General features: G+C 43.7%; 1 protein-coding gene across 1 annotated transcript in view; it reads right to left on the bottom strand.

Annotated features, from left to right (window-relative positions):
• Nucleotides 1-19,280, bottom strand: part of GABRG3 (gamma-aminobutyric acid (GABA) A receptor, gamma 3) — a 577,857-nt gene that overhangs the window by 202,060 nt on the left and 356,517 nt on the right. The window contains exons 6-7 of the mRNA XM_011981497.1: nt 14,443-14,663; nt 12,612-12,694 (exon numbers count right to left, since the gene is read on the bottom strand). Of these exons, the coding sequence (XP_011836887.1) occupies nt 12,612-12,694; nt 14,443-14,663 (304 nt within the window). The remainder of the gene's footprint in view (nt 1-12,611; nt 12,695-14,442; nt 14,664-19,280) is intronic.

Raw genomic sequence — 19,280 nt, 5'->3', positions numbered from 1 at the left:
ATCCCCCACACCCACTCCTGCCCATGTAGCCACAACACTCCCATGGTTGTGTGCTTTCTGGGTTAACTCAAGTGGGAATCTCTAACACCTGCACCTAGAGTCCCTTCCATCATTGTATAACTTGCTATCATTCCCACCTTGCAGATGGGGAAAGGGAGGCTTAGAGAGGTTTAGAGAGATGAAGAAGGTTCCCTGACACAAGAGGAGAGGCTAGCTGCTGTGTGATGGAACCTGAGAGATGCTGAAAGTCACCCTCACTGTTGGCCTCCCCAGCCTTCCTGCCCCAGCGCCTCCTCCCTCCATCAGCTCTAGGATGTTTGAGAAAGGGGCACAATGCCTCCAGGGTCACTGTTACAAGTCATGCAGGGTCACCCAAATGGAATGAGAAGGCCATGACCTTCAAAGCGAGAAGTCTTCTTATCCTCAGAAGCTGGCCTCTCTTATCAATGCTATGATCATGTTCTCAACCTCGCTAAACAAATTACGTCACTAAAGCTGGAATAAAATAACCCGCCTTCAAGACTGGGCAGAAGGAACCAGCGCGATCCTGTGCACCAGTGGTTTGCCCACTGTAGTGAGTTTCCACCAAAGTGAGGATGTCAGTTACTGGGGGACGATACTAAAACCCTGTTACTTCACTGTCATCTTCGCAGGAATGCACAGCCAGCCGGACTGACTGCATCCAGCAGCCTCCCACTCCACAAGGTGTGCAAGTCTACAGGAATGGGAAGCAAGCAAGGCAAGGGGCGGAGCATATGAAACAGGAAAAGCAGGAGATGATAAAGGTCCACCTCACCTGTGGCAGAGGCCTGCCTGGCCTGGGCCTTGATGGGAAACCTGGTTCCCAGGGCAACAGCTTGATTCTTACTCCCAGGTCCAGGATGCTGGACATGCCGCACAGCTCCCTCTAGCTGCTTCCAGAGTTTGTGGATTTAAGAGGATGCTTGAGCATTTAGGACCTTGAAGTCTACATGTCTGGTAGGCTCCTCCCTCACCTAGGAAGGTGGGCTTCCTTTTGGATGTCCACACCTCTTACCTCTGTGTGACAGGACACGGGGCCTCTGTGGACACCTTGCAGAAACTGCCATTTAGAGATTAACTCCTCCAACTAGAAGACAGGACTCTCCTAGTTGGAGTCTCCTAAAGGAGCAGTATGCTCCTTTCCTGCCACAGCAAAGGCATGGGGGAAGGCCCCACGTGTTGGGACGCCCCATCTGGCAGTGGCCCGCCTCAACAGTGCACTTGGGCAGCAGGCAGAAGACAAGGAGATGTTGACCTGGCTTATTTTAATACACACACACCAGATACAAAGCATTTGGACGAGTAAAGAGTGGTTGATTCTCTCCTCAGGTCACATCAACAAGGGTTTAGAATGAAATACAGCTTTCTGTACTCTATATGCTCTGCAAACAGGAAAAAGGAGGTATTAGTGCCTCCTAAAAACATACATTTGCTGGTTTGTTTGTACCTCTGCACGGCCAGTCAATATTGCAAAGCCTGATAGCAACATAGATAAATGCAGTTGTCCTGTCCAGTTCAGGCACCTTTCTGTCTGGACGGTACAAAGCTGACCACGAAATACACAAGGTGCCACTCTGAGGGCACTGAGCACCTAACTAGGAGCATGGTCCTCCTGCGATGCATGGAGAATCTTTCCCCAAGTCAACTCTCAGCACAGACCTGTGCCCTGGAAGGATGCGAGTGCCGTGAACCAGCGTCTGAATCAAACTCAGTAGCAATGAACTTAATGTCGGGGCCACAGAACCACCGCGTCGGGGAACGGGATCCTCTTGAATCGGTTTCCATTGCCCTTTGGTTTTCTGGCATCTCTTTACAGTAAGTATGTTTAAAAAGAAGGATGGGAAGGATGCCTGGGGTGGGGGGCATCACTGCAGGGAAAAGGAACAACCAAAGTTCTTTCCAGCACATTCCTGGTTAACAGTACGTCCACAAGAATACAAGAACTGTGTTGATGGATAACTTTTAAGATATCGGTATCAAAAGCAGCAGGTGATGCGGACGTGTGTTTCCATTTCCCGAGGCGGACAGGGCTTGTTTTCAGACTGGCCCCACTCAAGGGCAGCCTGAAGTGCCGACCCCACGTTCCCAACCAGCTGGAGAACATGAATTGATAGCAGATCTCCCTTGAGGAGGAGCCGAACAGTAACAAACAATGACTCGTATTTCTTAGCTTTAAGACTCCCCTCGCTCCATATTTAGTGCTGATTTATCTATTAATAGCATCTATGAATAACAGTCCTAGTTGATTCAGAGAACACCATAGTACAGCGCTGCGTTTGAAGGTATTTTCCTCCCCTTCTCTAGCCTGTGTTCCAATAGGGAATGTATAGGCAGGGGTTTAGAGAAGCATGGGTGATTTGGAACTTTTTAAATCACAAGGCTTATTTCTGTGTGAGAGAGATTTAGTTTATGCACATACGAATATATGCATGTTTGCACAGATTTTTATGGCTTTTTTTTAGGTCAGTCAAGACATCTCATAGTTGGATTTCAAATCCAGAACTGAGAGACTAGAGAATGCAGAGCATGTATCAAGAAAGGTGCTGGAAATAAATAGCGGGAAAAAAATGAAATGGAAAAAGAGGAACGAAGAACATGACTAATACTAAACAAAACCTAGGGTTTTGAAGATGTGCATCTTGTTTGATGACCTCTGCGTGGGTCTGAATGTGCTTTCCAACAGCACGGTGGCCTTGAGCTGCAATAGGCTACTGAGCTGTGAAATGTGGCTACTCCACACTGAAGTGTGCTGTCATAAAATGCACACTGGTGTCTATGACTTAGCATAAAAATCCTCAGGCTGTTTTATTAAAACAGCTCATTGATAATTTTTCGTATTGATTGCACAGCAAAACAATATTCTGTATAGACTGTATTGAATAAAATGTAGTAGTAAAATTAACTCCACCTGTTTCTTTTTGCTTTTTAAAATGAGACTCCTAAAAAATCTAAAATTGTATCAGTGGTTTGCATTGTATTTCGATCAGGCAGCTCTGATTTAAGAAATATCGTAAAAGGTACAAGAAGTGTTCATCTGAAAATGAAGACATTCAGAACTAAGCAGACCATGATGCTACTCAGGGAATAAGAGCAAAGTGTCTGCAAGTTTGAAAGAGAAGCAGAACAGTGGAAAATCAATATAGATCACCTTGTAGAGTTTTGTCATTTTAATAATATTTAGTATTTCAGTTCAAAAACACAATATGCTTTTCTACTTATTTAGGTCTTCTTTCATGTTTTTAATAATAAAAGACAGTTAACAACTCCACCTTAGCTCTCACTTCCTGCTTATTTTGAGAATGTTATATAAATGGGATCTCACATATGTGACCTTTGGAGACTGGCATTCTTCACTCAGCTTCGAATGCTGTTGCAGACCAAGTTGTTGCATATATGAGTAATTTGTTGGTTTTTCTTGCTGAGTAGTTGTCCATTTTAAAGATGTACCAACAGTTTGCTTAACCATTAACCACTGAAGAACATGAGGGCTGTTTCTGGTTTGAGGCTATTAAGAATGGTGCTACTATGAATATTTATAGACAGATTTTCTTGTCAACATAACTATTCATTTCTCCAAGACAAATGCCCAAGCTTGCAATCACTAGGTCACATGATAAGTACAGTTTTAGTTTTATAAGACACTTCTGTGCTATTTTCTACAGTGACTGTGTCATTCTACATTCCCACCAGCAGGGTATCCAGGTTTTCCACATCCTGGCCAGGATTTCGTGTTCTCACTATTTTTTTTTATTTTAGCCATTCTGATAGGTATGTAGTGATAGCTCACTGTGATTTTAATTTACATTTACTATTAATAATAGCTGATGATGTTGAACATCTTTTCGCATGCAGATTTTCCATGTAAATATCACCTTTGGTCAAACGACTAAGTCTCTCACCAGTTTCTTCTTTCTTTCTTTCTTTTTTTTTTTTTTCTGAATCTCACTCTTGTTTCCCAGGCTGGAGTGCAATGGCACAATCTCAGCTCACTGCAAACTCCAACTCCTGGGTTCCAGCGATTCTCCTGCTTCAGCCTTCTGAGTAGTTGGGATTACAGGCATGCACCACCACACCTGGCTAATTTTTTTGCTGTGGTTGTTAGTAGAGATGGGGTTTCACGATGTTGGTCACGCTGGCCTCGAACTCTTGACCTCAGGTGATATGCCCACCTTGGCCTCCCAAAGTGCTGAGATTACAGGCATGAACCACCACACCTGGCCTATCTTTTACCCATTTCTAACTGGATTGTTTTGTTGTTCAGTTTTTAGTATACATTTTTAAAATGTGATTTAAAAATCCATAATGTAAAATGTGTCATTTTAACCATTTTCAGTGTACAACTCAGTCGTAGTAGGTACATTCCCAGTGTTGGGCAGCAATTGCTGCTCTATTTCCAAAGCCTGCTCATCCTCCCACACAGAAGATCTGTGCTCCCCTTGTTCTCTCCTCCCCACATTCCCTGGTCCCCTCCACTCTGCTTTCTCTCCCTATGAATCTGCCTATTCTAGACACCTCATGGAGGTGCAAGCATAGAGTACTCATTCCTTTTTCATTGGCCTTATTTGACTTAAATGATGTTTCCAAAGGCGTAGCATGCATCTGAACATCCTTGGTATGGCATGTATTAAAACATCCTTAGTCATTAGGGAAATGCAAATCAAAACCATAATGAGCTACAACTTCTCATCCACTAGGATGGCTGTTATCAATAAAAAGGGAAGAGATAACAAGTGTTGGTGAGGATGTGAAGAAACTAAAATCTCTGTGCCTTGCTGGTGAAAATGTAAAGTAGTACAGCTGCTGTGAAAAACAGGCTGTCATTTCCTCAGAGAATTAAATACAGAATTATTACATGGTCCGGAAACTCCACTTCTAGGTATACACCCACAAGAACCGAAAGCCGAGACTCAAGCAGCGTGTTGTCTACCAATGGGTGCAGCAGTTGCAGCAGTCAAAAGGTGAGAGCAACCCTAGTTCCCATCAGAAAATGAATAGACAAATCATGGTACTGCATATGATACAATACTGTTCAGTCATAAAAAGAAATGAAATTATTTAAGAGTTATTTATATATCACAGATTCAAGCCTTATCAGATTTGTGGTTTGCAAAGTGTTCTCTCCCAGCCTCATCTGCCTTTTTGACCTCATGACAAGTTCTTGGTAGACCAACGTTTTCACTTTTGACAAGGTCCCATTGATCACTTTTTCATTTGGGGATCATGCTTTCAGTACCAAGGATAAACACTCTTCATTAGCCTTAGTTCATGAATATTTTTTCCTATGTATTTTTTCTAATATATTGTGTTTTTATGTTTATTTTATTTAAGGCCTCAATTCCTTTGGAATTAACTATTGTATAAAGTCAAGCTTTTTTTTTTTACCCATAGATATCCAATTGAACTTCAGAAATCAATTACCATTTTACTTGTTGTTTGACAGAGTAATGATATATGCTACTTGCATACTTCTCATAATATAGCATTTTAAAGATAAGGTTCAAGACATGCTAACAGCAGCAGTGCCATGCATTAGTGTGATGGGTGTCCCAGGATTTAATGTTGCACAATAAAGAGTCAACAGTGGGGTACTAATTATTTTATTACTGAAAGTTTAATTAAAGGAATGGCATCTCACCTTTCAGATTTGATTCTAGTACATAATTTAAACAATTGCCAATGAACATTTATTTTGCATATGTAATACTCTACATCTCAAACTAAGCAACAGAAAGAGATTACGTCGAGGTCCGGTGCACCCTTATATTAGTTTACAGAAGTGTATATGCGTGTGTGTGCCTGTGTGTGTATGTCTGTGAAGGGATCCCTCTCTTCAGAAAAAATAAGAGCATAGAGTTGTAACACTGGCATTCTTAACATTTTGTCATTAATTTTGTATTTGACCTAAAACAGATTAGGACATCCATGTATATTGCATTGTTTAGCTAAAGGTATATACTGTAGCTACACTAAGCTAGACACATTAATTTTTCAAAGGCAATATAACTTTTGGAAGTGAAATCATGAGTAAAATAAACCTTATACTAACATATATTAACAAATCAGCTGGACAAAAAGAAACATTTATTTCATAATGCTGACATTTAATCAAAAGAAAACCAAGAAGAAAACAAATTATTTTCAAAACGACTTAAGAAATAAAGAATTAAATGCCCAAAATTTATATTTTGCCTTTTTATTTAATTTTTTTCATAAAATATATTAAGACACTATTGGGGGAACCCGCCCTCAATATTTCAATGTAGGTTCTTTCTATTTTCCATAAGTGTTGGCCAGCTGTGAAATAAAGAGAAAGAGTACAAAGAGAGGAATTTTACAGCTGGGCCACTGGGGGTGACATCACATATCAGTAGGTCCGTGATGCCCACCTAAGCCGCAAAACCAGCAAGTTTTATTAAGGATTTTAAAAGGGGAGGGAGTGCAAGAACAGGGAGTAGGTCACAAGATCACATGCTTCAAAGGGCAAAAAGGAGAACAAAGATCACATGCTTCTGAGGAAACAGGACCAGGGCAAAATCAGAAACTCCTGATAAGGGTCTATGTTCAGCGGAGTATGTATTGTCTTGATAAACATCTTAACAGAAAACAGGGTTTGAGAGCAGAGAACTGGTCTGACCTCAAATTTATCAGGGTGGGGTTTTTCCCCACCCTAGTAAGCCTGAGGGTACTGCAGGAGACCAGGGCATATTTCAGTCCTTATCTCAACCACATAAGACAGACATTCCCAGAGTGGCCGTTTATAGACCTCCCCCCAGGAATGCATTCCTTCCCCAGGGTATTAATTATTAATATTCTTTGTTAGGAAAAGAATTTAGTGATATCTTCCCTACTTGCATATCCATTTATAGGCTCTCTGCAAGAAGAAAAATATGGCTCTATTTTGCCCGACCCCACAGGCAGTCAGACCTTGAGGTTGTCTTCCCTTGTTCTCTGAAAATCGCTGTTATTCTGTTCCTTTTCAAAGTGCACTGATTTCATATTCTTCAAACACACGTTTTACAATCAATTTGTACAGTTAACACAATTATAGTAGTAGCCCTGAGGTAACATACATCCTCAGCTTACAAAGATAACAGGATTAAGAGATTCAAGTAAGACAGGCATAAGAAATTATGAAAGTATTATTTGGGAAGTGACAAATGTCCATGAAATATTCACAAATTATGTTCCTCTGCCATGGCTCCAGCCGGTCCCTACATTCAGAGCCCCTGACTTCCCAAAACAAGACACAGATTAAACAAGACAGTTTGCCATAATTCACGGGAGATGATTTTTCCTTTTAGTGAAATGTATTTTGGGCTTGTTCTGCTGTGTAGATTCTCCCCACAATCTGAGAATTGTGAATGGAACATCTACCAGGCAGGTTCACAGGTCTTGGAATGCTCTGAGTCACTAGTAATTATGGCAGGCAAACTAGTAACCAGCAAGGATGTTCACACTCTGAACCCCAGAACCTGCTACTATGTCACTTTATGTGGCAGAAGGGACTTCAAAGATGTGATTAAGTGAAAGACCTTAGATGGGAGATCATCTTGGCCCATGTGGGTGAGCCCAACCTAATCACACAGGTCTTCAAAACCCAGGGAGCTCTCCTGTCTGTGGTTTAAGAGAGAGATGATGACAAAAGTGGGATCAGAGAGAGGTGCTGTTGTTGGCTCCAAAGATAGAGGAAGGGGACCCACGTCAAGGAATGTGGGCAGCCTCTAGGAGCTTGAAAAAAGCCAGGACACAGATTCTCCCCCAGAGCCTCCAGGTGGCAATGCTGCCCTGCCCACACCTTGATTTTAGCCCAGTTCAGATTTATAATCTACAGAAATGTAAGATATTAAATTTATGTTGTTTCAAGTCACTAAGGCTACAGTAATTTGTTGCAGGAGTAATAGGAAATGAATAAAACAATCAATGCTGTTTGCAATTGAATATTCTTTATGGTTCAATTTCTATGAGTGCACTAACTACACAATTATGGCCAAGTTCTAGACACCAAAAATGTTTGTCCAAGAGTCCATATCAAATTCACTTTTAATTCATCCATATAAGTAATTTAAAATGTAGTTTTAATAATTTTAACAAGTTTAAATAAACTTATAACATTACCTCTTAAAGTACATTTTAGGAATTTTTAAAATGTGATCCTTAACCTCAATGACTAGAGAAAGTGCTATAGGAAATTTTTAATTAATTAAAATATTATTTCAAAAATCTCAACTATTTAAAAATAAAAGTTAAAGCCATTACCCAAACATGTTATATAGCAAACGTTATTGCCTCATCTCTGTGCATATATTGGAAAATCTTACATACTTGTCATTGTTTGAGAGGTTTTGCTTCTGCTACTCAGAGAGCCAAGACCAGCCTAACAGTTGTTAGTCAATTTTACGATCACTTTATATCTTACTGTACATTTTGGGCAGTTTTTCTAACTTTTATTTGTATGATAGTGAATATAACTAGTTGTTCAACTTTGTTATTGTAAAATTTTTAAGTGGAAAAATACAGCTTCTGAGTGTATTTAATTGAAAAATATCAGGACACTGCAAGGTTAACTGTTCACAAACATGGACACCATTTCACTTTCTTTCCTTTTTATTGAGATAGAGTCTCACTCTATTGCCTAGGTTGGAGTGCAGTGGCATGATCTCGGCTCACTGCAACCTCTGCCTCCTGGGTTCAAGCCATTCTCCTGCCTCAGCCTCCCACGTAGCTGGGATTACAGGTACATGCCACCACACCTGGCTAATTTTTGTATTTTTAGTAGAGCTACACCATAATGGCCAGGCTGGTCTTGAACTCCTGACCTCGTGATCTGCTTGCCTCGGCCTCCCAAAGTGCTGGGATTATAGGCATGAGCCACTGCACCCGGCTCACTTCACTTTCAATTGCTTATTGGTATTAGAATCGGCGTCTTCCTGAAAGTGGACACCCATCATGTGGAAACAACTTAGGCACCAAACTGATTTAGATGCAAGTATCCTCCATCACTCCAAGTTACCAATGAGTGTTTTCATTAGGAGAGTGTTATTATTCTCATTTATGAATAGTGAATCCTATACATATGAATTAATGCTACACATGTAAAGTGGTTCAAAAACTTATACTTTAAAGCACTCTTTTGTATTTTGGGAAACCAAGTTTTTTTTTAATTTGATATTTTTTAAATTTGATATTATGGAACATTGTGGTTTATGACAGCAATAGATTCCTAATTGATTTCTTTACTGCCAATAATTTTTTTTTTTTTTTACTAGACTTTAAAAAAAAGAAGCAGGTTTAGGTTCACAGAAAAATTGAGCAGAAAGTACACGGCTCCCAAGTACTCCTTTCCCCAGCTATCAACATCCCCCACCACAGCAGTCCATTTGTTACAATCAATGAACCTACATTGACACGTCGTTATCACCTGAAGTCCAGGGACTGATTTTAGCATTCATCCTTAGCGTTGTACATTCTATGTGCTTGACAAATATGTCCAACATGACAGTATCATATATAATAGTTTCACTGTCCTAAAAATCCTCCCTCTGCCCACAACCCCTGGCAACCACTGACCTTTCTATTGCTTTTACAGTTTTGCCTTTTCCAGAGTGTCATATAGTTGGAATCAGAGTATGCAGCCTTTTCAGATTGGTTTCTTTTACTTAGGAAATAGGCGTTTAAGTTTCCTACATGTCTCTTTATGGCTTGGGAGCTCCTTTCTTTGTAGTGCTGAATAATATTCCATTGCATGAATGTGCTGTGGTCTGTTTATCCATTCTCCTATCAAAGGACATCTTGGTTGCTTCCAAATTTTGGCAACTATGAATAAAGCTGCTATAAACACCTGTATGCAGGTTTTGGTGTGGACATAAGTTTTAATTCATTTGGGTAAATGCCAAGGAGTACAAATTCTGGATCATATAGTACCAGCATGTCTAGTTCTGTGAGAGACGACCCAGCTGTCTTCCAAAGGGCTGTGACACTGTGCATTCCCCCAGCGGTGAATGAGAGTTCCTGCTGCGCCACATCCCCACCGCATTCAAGGTTGCCAGTGTTTCAGATTTTCTGCCATATAACCGTGTACATCCAGTTTTGCTCTTATAAGATCTTATACGGTTGCTGAACGTAAATTTGATCCTGCCACTCCCTGATTTTCAAATATAATAACCTTTCTTTGCTCACGCATTGGAAGTGCCACTTTCTGTCACTGTATATAAGACTGTCCACCCCCGGCTCCTACATTCACTCTGACCACCATCACTACACGACACACCAGAGACAGGCTTCCACATTCACTCTGACCACCATCACTACACGACACACCAGAGACAGGCTCCCACATCCACTCTGACCACCATCACTACCACGACACACAAGAGACAGGCTCCCACGTCCGCTCTGACCACCATCACTACCACGACACACCAGAGACAGGCTCCCACGTCCGCTCTGACCACCATCACTACACGACACACCAGAGACAGGCTCCCACGTCCGCTCTGACCACCATCACTACCACGACACACCAGAGACAGGCTCCCACGTCTGCTCTGACCACCATCACTACCACGACACACCAGAGACAGGGAAACAGATGTGGCTGGTCTCACAAACCGTTTTTACTACTCTCCAGATTTATTCCTAGTACTTTATGCTCATTGTCAACTAATTCCAGAAAGGCATTCGCTTTTATGTATTTCCCCGAGTATGTGTGAATTGTCTTTAAGAATTTATGTTACTGCTATAAATATCTTTTTAAAACAATTTATACAAGCACTTTTCTTTCTGGCAGTGTTGTGTAAGTCCACGTGCGCACAATCCCCTCCTGGAACTGAGCACTTAAAAGGCTCTGTGAGTGATTTAAACACATTTTTACAGCATGACAGAATGAGGGAAGCTATTACAGAAAGAAATAAGGTTTCTGGTGAGAACACATGCATAGTGTGCAGAGCTCTGCTGATCTCTGCAGACCTGGACCTGGGCCTCCACAGGCCCCACACATGCAAGGAACAGAAGCAAAAGTAAAATAAGGGATGAACATATTTTACAGTTCATTTGAAGGTTCAGGGAAAGATCAATAATGTTCAATGAAGAAAGCCACAAAAACTTCTACATGAGATTTCATCAGATTTGTTTGTCATGTTCCATACGCAATTTTATTTATTTATTTATTACTTATTTATTTATTTATTTAGAGACAGAGTCGCACTCTGTCACCCAGGCTGGAGTGCAGTGGTATGATCTCAGCTCACTGCAACCTCTGCTTCCCGGGTTCAAGCGATTCTCCTGCCTCAGCCTCCAGAGTAGCTGGGACTACAGGCACCCGTCACCACGCTCGGCTGATTTTTTGTATTTTTAGTAGAGACGGGGTTTCACCGTGTTAGCCAGGATGGTCTTGATCTCCTGACCTTGTGAGCCACATGCCTCGGCCTCCCAAAGTGCTGGGATTACAGGCATGAGCCACCGCGCCTGGCCCCATATGCAATTTTAAAGAAAGCCAATACAATAAACTGAATTCTTATGAGTCATACATAAGTACTTGTGATTAATTCATTTAAAATGCCCCATTGTAAATTCATTTACCAGATATCTTTCCGTTTTGATTTTAACTTAAAAATTGTATAGATTTGATATCTGATATTCCTTTTATATATACTCTTATACTTAGCAGTAGATGTTGTCTTTAGGTACTTGTAAAGGATTACTTGATAACTATGATATCTACTATAAGTAAAACGTTGCAAGATAAAATACTATGAAAAATTAAATCATCTTACAATGGTTCATGAGACAAATATAAGTAAAATTAAAGAAAAATGTGTATCTTTCTACTTAGTAGACAAATCACCTTGCTTTAAGGTAATGTTAAATCGGCCGGGCACGGTGGCTCACGCCTGTAATCCCAGCACTTTGGGAGGCCGAGGTGGGTGGATCACCTGAGGTCAGGAGTTCGAGATCAGCCTGACCAACATGGTGAAACCCCAACTAAAAATACAAAAATACAAAATACAAAAATGCAAATATACTAAAATACAAAATACAAAAATAGCTGGGCGTGGTGGCACGTGCCTATAGTCCCAGCTACTCAGGAGGCTGAGGCAGGTGAATCACTTGAACCCCGGGAGGCAGAGGTTGCAGTGAGCTAAGACCGTGCTACTGCACTCCAGCCTGGGTGACAAGAGCAAAACTCAGTCTCAATAGATAAATAAAGAAATAAAAATTAAAAATAAATTTTAAAAAGATAATGTTAAATCTAAAATATTACGTAGGAATTTTGTATACTTCCGAATAGTATGCACAGCTCATTAGCATAAGAGTCTTTTGGTAAATCAACTGTTGATCAGTTTCTGAATGTTTCCATGTTATGGATGGTCAAGTTGCTCACAGCCTTATCGAGATCACCTATTTTGTAACGTGGCCCTTATGCGACAAGGTCTAGAGTGAGAATGCCCAGGCAGTCAATACCAAAACCATCATCAGTTTTCTCTGTGTGTGCAGGGACACTGTGATCAATCGCATGGCTGTTTGACAGACGCAGCACCAGGCTAGGCATCCCTCACACAGCATGCACACCCCGGGCTGGGACTGGTACTCACAGCTGGAGAAAATCAGCGGGCAGGAGTGCTCGTCCATGGGGAAGTTGTGCAGCTGCAGCTGGCACTCGGCATTGATGGTGAGCCTGCGGAAGAGCCAAGCGTCAGTCCAGGTCAGCAAACAGCACGGGGCAAGGCTGGCGGCTGCTACGGCACCCCATGTAGGGATGGGGAGGGCCGCTCTGTCACCCAGGGCAGCACACGCAGCTCACTCTTGGCCAGGGAACCATTCACGGTGAGACTGCTGTGTTGCTTTCATGTTGAGTTATTTTGTTTTGCTTTTAACTATCAGTGGCACAGAGAATTCCAGTTAGTAAAATTCCAACTATGTCTAGAAATACACGCCAAGTCAGAGAGGAGACAAAACCAACTGTTGTTTTATAAGTTGTTGTTGTCAATCTGTTTGAATTAAATCCTTCCTCCATTTGGACACTGGTGTGTTTATCTAAACAGCTATTATGCCAAATTAATGCACGCATCGGGGGGATTTCCTGTTTGGACAACTGCCCCATATTTCACTAGGCAGGTGGTGGCTCTGCCAAACGGGGGCCCTGCCTCCTCCCAGGGCAGTAGCCTCATACTTCAGTGTCTACACGGGGTCCCAGAACTGGCTGGGTCTTGGCCCCGGCTTGCTGAGGCTTTATGTCATGTCAGAGTCTCCGGTGTATGGCTGTACAACTGATGAGGAGACAACTTCTACAAATCCCAGCTCTCAACGTATTTCATCCGCACAGTTCCCAGCTGTGGCTTTTTTTCTTTTTTTGCTGTAATTGTTCCCTCCCTGGCAAAACGAGGATTTCCCTGAAACTTTAACACTCTCTCACCGTCTGCTTATTTTAAAGTCCATCTGGGCCTATGTGTGCGCTGTGGACGTTTATTTAATGTTAGGAATCAGATTTCTCCTTGTGGAACTCTCAGTACGCACACGGCTTTCATTCTCAGGATGGATGAGCTAAGCCAGTAAGGATGGGTAAAGAGAGGAAAGTGACAGGGGTCAAGCCCTGAGGCAGAAAGAGCAGAGCCGGGAGATGTAGCCACAGAGCAGGTGCAAGAAGCAGCCCTGTGCCCTGGGGCAGTGACAGCGAGCCGGTGAGAGCAAAGGCTAGAAGCACCCAGGGCTTCTGAGCCATCAGGAAGAAGGGAGTGCAGTGACCTCTGGAGCAGCACCAACCGCTCAAAGGACACTGCTGGAGGGACCGTCCAGTCCCTGTGCTGGGTGAGCAGACAGGAGTGTGGAGAGCCCATCATTGCTAGTGCTGTGTTGCTGTGTGTTCAGTTAGACTCTGACCATCCCAGCAGAAAGACCTGGGGGAGACAGGCTCCCAGTGGTGACTGTGGGCGAGTCAGTTTCCTTCTTGGAAGCTCAGTTTCCCTTACCTCTCTGGGTTTCTTGGAAGACTTCCCTGCCTCTAGGAGGACACACTCCAGGGGAGCTGCCACTTCCCTCAGGGATGTGCTTGGGAAAGGGGCCTACTCTCCCCATCTTCCTTGTGGTCTCAGATTTACTCAAACTGCATTTGTTGGTTAGTGCGCCGACATCTGTCTTTTCCTAGGTGAGAGGACCCACGGTGTAAATCTATTAAGAATAACTTTCACAGCCTACTTCCAGCAGAAATGGATTCTGAAGAAATGAGCTTATATTCTCTGTAGATCACCTGTATGCTTTTATTTTTACACGTGTGGCATGAGGGCCAACTTTCTCAGGATGCTGTAGCATGTCTCACGTGAAAGAGAATAGACTTAGAGACGAAAATCGGGTCTCATTCCTACAACGATTCAAATTAAGGATCCCATTTTAAACCAGGAGTAATCGGAGATCGACGCAGCATCTTACCTCAGAGTGTAAAGGATTTTCCCGTCATTCCAAATCCGGAGGAGCTGGTTGGGGGTAGTGATCCAGTGGGCCTCTGCGGTTTTAGAATTGCGGAAGATGGTGTCTGGGATCCAGATCAACCCCACCATGTTGCTGTTCAGAGTGAGAATTTTCATTGTGCTATTGAATCGAAGGCGACTATCTGTCCAGGTCTGAGCAAAAAATATGTCAATTTGGTATTCCTGAAACAGAGCAGAAGGAGAGGCAAGGCAGTTCTATTAATAAATGTTCTGTATAATTTGTTCTCTTTGTCAAACGCTCTGTGTTCTCTCCATGTCGACATCCTCACCTCCCCAGTTCTCTTTCTGATAGAGACTGCTTCAACATGGCAAGCACTCAGTGAATGATGACCGATATTATTCATCAACAGTATAGTAACATCATGTGACATAACGTAAACCTTAAGTTGCAATAAATAGATGAAGTGTGAAGAAGAGCTAAGGGAGACAGTAGAATCTGTTTCAGGGTGTGGAGGCAAACCCTAGGCTCACAAGTCCAAGCCCTGACAGGTAGCACGACCTACTGGAGCCTCGATTCTCTGATCTATAAAGTGGGGGACACAATAGTGTCCACCTCCTCAAGGTGTTATGAAGATAAAAGGAAGTGATTAAATGAGCACCCTTAGTGCCTGGCAGAGAGCAAGTGATCCATGCATATTCGTTTATATAATAGTTATGACTATTTATACTTGAGTCTTCTCAAACAACAAAAAGCAAAACAAAAAGAAAAGTAAGAAATAAAATACAACCAAGAACTGAAGAGAGGACAGCCACCCAAGCCAAGTGCTGATTCCAAGTGCAGGCTGAAGAGGTACAAATTACAGAGGCAAAGGCCCAGGGCTGAAGCCACTGCAGTGTTCACGGTGCCCAGTAAGACTTTACTGCAGCCATCAAACAGTTAGGGCTGATTCTATCCTAGGGGCACTCTAGGAGACTCAAAGAAGTGCCTGAAGACTGGGCTGCCTCAGAGGCCATTCCCCTCACCACAGTTTAAAGAATTATTTTAGGTTCATGGTAAGAGGGATGCAGAGGCTGATTGTAAGGGATTTTTATACCTTTCATAATTTTTGTTATGCATTAGATATTATAAATGTATCACTTTTGCAGAGTCGGAATTTTGTGATTCTCAACAAATCCCATATTTACCATTTCCATTGAGTTTCCCATTTTAGAATCTTTCTGTGATAGGCAATTCAATTTCAGGTTTATAATTCAACTGGTCTTTCATTAACTAATGCATTCATTCATCATTTCCTTGCTTCTCTGAGTATGCCACACTTTTCAAACCAAGGAAGACCCAGCACTGTGCCAACAAGAAACCCCCTCCCTCCTAGAGTTTATATTCTATTCAGGGAAGACAGGCCTTAAATAAATAGGCTGGTGGTCATTCACGCCACACACAAAAATAAGGCTGGTGCATTACTAAGGATTCAAGTTAGAGGAAACAAAAGGTATCCAGGCATCCAGCACAGAGGGAATTATGGAACAGGCGATGTGAGTCTTGCGTAAGCATTTGCGCAGTTGGGGGAGCAAACGGCAGGAAAGCAGCAGCTGGGAGCAGGTTCTCAGCGAGTTTTTCCAGAAGCCTCTTGAGGCTCAGCAGCCATGGCAGGTCATGCGTGGCATCTCAGCAACCAGATGGACCCTCCCAAGTCCATGTGTATGTCTGAATGTGCCCTTGGGGACGAATGGCCTCAGCCTCATTCCCACCTTCCAAAATGTGGCCTGCCTCTCGCTGACAGACTCTGAACCCAGAGCCACACAGTGAACGTGTGTGTGTGAGCGTGTGTGTGAGTGTGTGCATGTGTGCTTCTGTCATACAACCTAGCATGTGCTGACTGATACAAAAATGGGGTTCAAAGAGTGGTGAAATGAAATGAAAGCAGGTAGCATTGATGCTTAGGGCTCAGGAATGTGGGACTGGAGGCCAGACACCCGGTGCCTCGCATGGGTGAAACCTCTAATGAGACAGAACCCGTCTAAGGAGCGGGTAGCTCTCTGGGCAGAGGTTGGAAAAGGAATGGTAATTAGAATGCGTTGAGTGCTATTCTCTGTGCTTGGTAAGTTACCACAGGAAGGAAATTATCTCCAAAAGAACCCGGTGATTTGAAAGCTGTTATAAAAGAGGAAAGAAAGACAAAGCACATTTGAGGTCTGGCGGGGCTGGGAGAGGCAAGTGCCTCTCGTCCTCATCTCTACAGCAGAACATGGAGCACAGCTTGCAGTGCAACGCCTGCTGAAACAACGTGGCAGAAATAATCACCCCCACTGCTAAAGCCTCTAAATGGATTAGGTTGCCACCCTGTAACGTCTTTACCTATGCAAATATGGCTCAAGGAAAAGAAACTAAGGTGTGGCCCTTCCACTGAAGGCTGTAGGGCCCAGATACCTATACTTCAGAGAGAAAGGGCCAGAGTAGAGCCGGGGAGAGGGAGTGGCGCTGGCCTGCAGGAGCAAAGATGCACAGCAGCTCTTGGCACTGCCCGGAGAAAAGAACTCAGATGTGGCTGTGCACATGCGAAGCTGGCCTCAGGTAGAAAGTTGGCTCAGTTTTAAGGAAGTTCTGCCAAAGGAACCACAAGTCAGGAAGAAAAATGACTACTTGAGATTGAGTGGTACTGCTGCCTGCCTGTCTTCCATGGGCAGACGGCAGCCTCTGCTTGGACCCCAAAGCAGGTGTATTATCCAACGCCCACCTTACCATGGCAAAAATGGTTAATGGAAAAAGAATACATTCCCAGACAATGGAGGCAAGAGTCCGAGAGAAAACATACCTCAGGGGCCCCGCCCTAGGGAAAGAATTAGAGCTGAATCTAAGCAAAGCCTCACCTCCGGGAACCCAGCCCATCAGGATCTGCCCAGTGGGGGCTCAGGCTGGCCCTTTCCACCTCAGAACACACACTGCGTGTTTGGAGCGGGAGGGAGGTCAGATAGGTTTCTTCGTTGACAGGTCAGTGGATCAAAGAAAACCACATCCAGACCTGATGTCTCTCCCAGAACAGGTATATATACATGGATACACAACCTTGACCTTGGGCCAGGACAAGGCTGACCTTTTGAGTTGCCTCCCTTGAAGATGGGAGAGTGTATTTTTCCCTGATGAGAAAGAGATACGCTAATATTCAGCGGCTAGATACAGATCATGACAGTCATTGGTGCTGTTTGCCAAATACCACAGCTTCCCTGCTTGCTGGCGTGTGATAGGACTGTTCCCCGTTTGGGGCTGGGTGTGGCCACCTCACTCACGAGAAGGTGAAACACAGGCAGAGTGGTGTGTGCCACTCCTAGAGGGCCCTGGAAGAGCCCATGTGGGACCTGCTCACCCATTCAGGCCCTGAGGGACCGTGTGGAGCAGAGCTCTGCTGACTCACGTGAACCACGGGCCCTGGGTGAGAAGCGTCCAGAGCAGTTTGTCAGAGGACAGAGGAGCCCATCCAGACCGAGAGTGCGGAAGGCGGGAGAGGGTGAGCAGTTTGTCAGAGGAGCCCATCCAGACCGAGAGCGGGGAAGGCGGGAGAGGGTGAGCAGTTTGTCAGAGGACAGAGGAGCCCATCCAGACCGAGAGTGCGGAAGGCAGGAAAGGGTGAGCAGTTTGTCAGAGGAGCCCATCCAGACCGAGAGTGGGGAAGGCGGGAGAGGGTGCTGGGGTGTGCAGGTGCTGGGGACATGGGAAGGCCATACAGAAGCCAAGACCTAAGTGAGGTGTAGCGTGAGCCAGGCATATAGATGGTGAAGCAGCAAGTTCAAAGGCATCCCTGCAGAACAGACTGTGAGCTGACAGCCGCCTTCCCTCCAGCCTGGTGGGATTTGGGCTTAACGATGATTTCTGACTAAAATGTGTAACAGGCTATATTGGCACAGAGAACATATTCAATACTGTAACTAAAATTCAGTATGTGAGAAGGTCAGGGAGGCATATATGGGCATTTTTAAGTTTTACTTCCTTCTTTCTTTGAACACAGGTTTACTGGATTGAGGAATGAGAAGAGAAGGATGAAAATGTTCTCCCAAGCACATCCAGGGCCCGCCAATGTGATCAATAATGTCAAAGTAACCAATATTCTCTATAAAAGCCCCATTGGAATTTTGGAAAGAATCTGAAATTGTTCAAAGCTTTTTGCTTGTTTAACCTAAGTATAACAGAGAAACTGAAACTCAGAAAACTTGAAGAATTTTGCCAACATTACTCAATATATCAAAAGCATTTTGAATTACCGGACCCCCCACTAATAATTTCTGAACGGGCCTTTTCATTCCATACACAAGGTAAGACAGAGAGTGACCGGCAAACGGGGCCCTCTTGTTTGCCCTTTTTCTCCTTATCTTCTCTCTCCATCCCCATTAAGGAGCATTTGGTGCCCCTTCCCCATAAAGCACTTTAAGATGTAGTTTGAGATCGGGACAGCACAGGGCTGGATGGAAGGCGTGTTCCAGCGTCCCTCCCAGGAGGCACAGACGCCTGGGTTCCTGACAGAGACAACGACCACCCTTCCTTCCAAGGGTAAACTGAGGCCTAAGACATTGGGTAACCTTCATCCAGTCACACAGCTACTAAGTACCAATTATTCTAAACTCTCAGCCCAAATCCACTTCCCTGGATGCGACTGAGAGGGGCCGCAGCGGCTGAGTCTGGGAGATTCAGGACGTGTGGAAGAACATCAGTGCAGAAGTGTCCTCCACATTCACCTTGTTCACAAACTGTGTGACACGCTTTACCTTCCTGAGCCTCAGTCTCCTCATGTGTACAATGCAAGTGTCAGATTCCATCAAATGTAAGGAACCTTCCGACTCTGAAATTTT

The sequence above is a fragment of the Mandrillus leucophaeus genome, unplaced genomic scaffold (genome assembly GCF_000951045.1).
Source record: "Mandrillus leucophaeus isolate KB7577 unplaced genomic scaffold, Mleu.le_1.0 Scaffold227, whole genome shotgun sequence".
NCBI lineage: Eukaryota > Metazoa > Chordata > Mammalia > Primates > Cercopithecidae > Mandrillus > Mandrillus leucophaeus.
The sequence above is the reverse complement of the archived record's forward strand: the minus strand, read 5'-3'. Positions and strand labels throughout refer to the sequence as shown.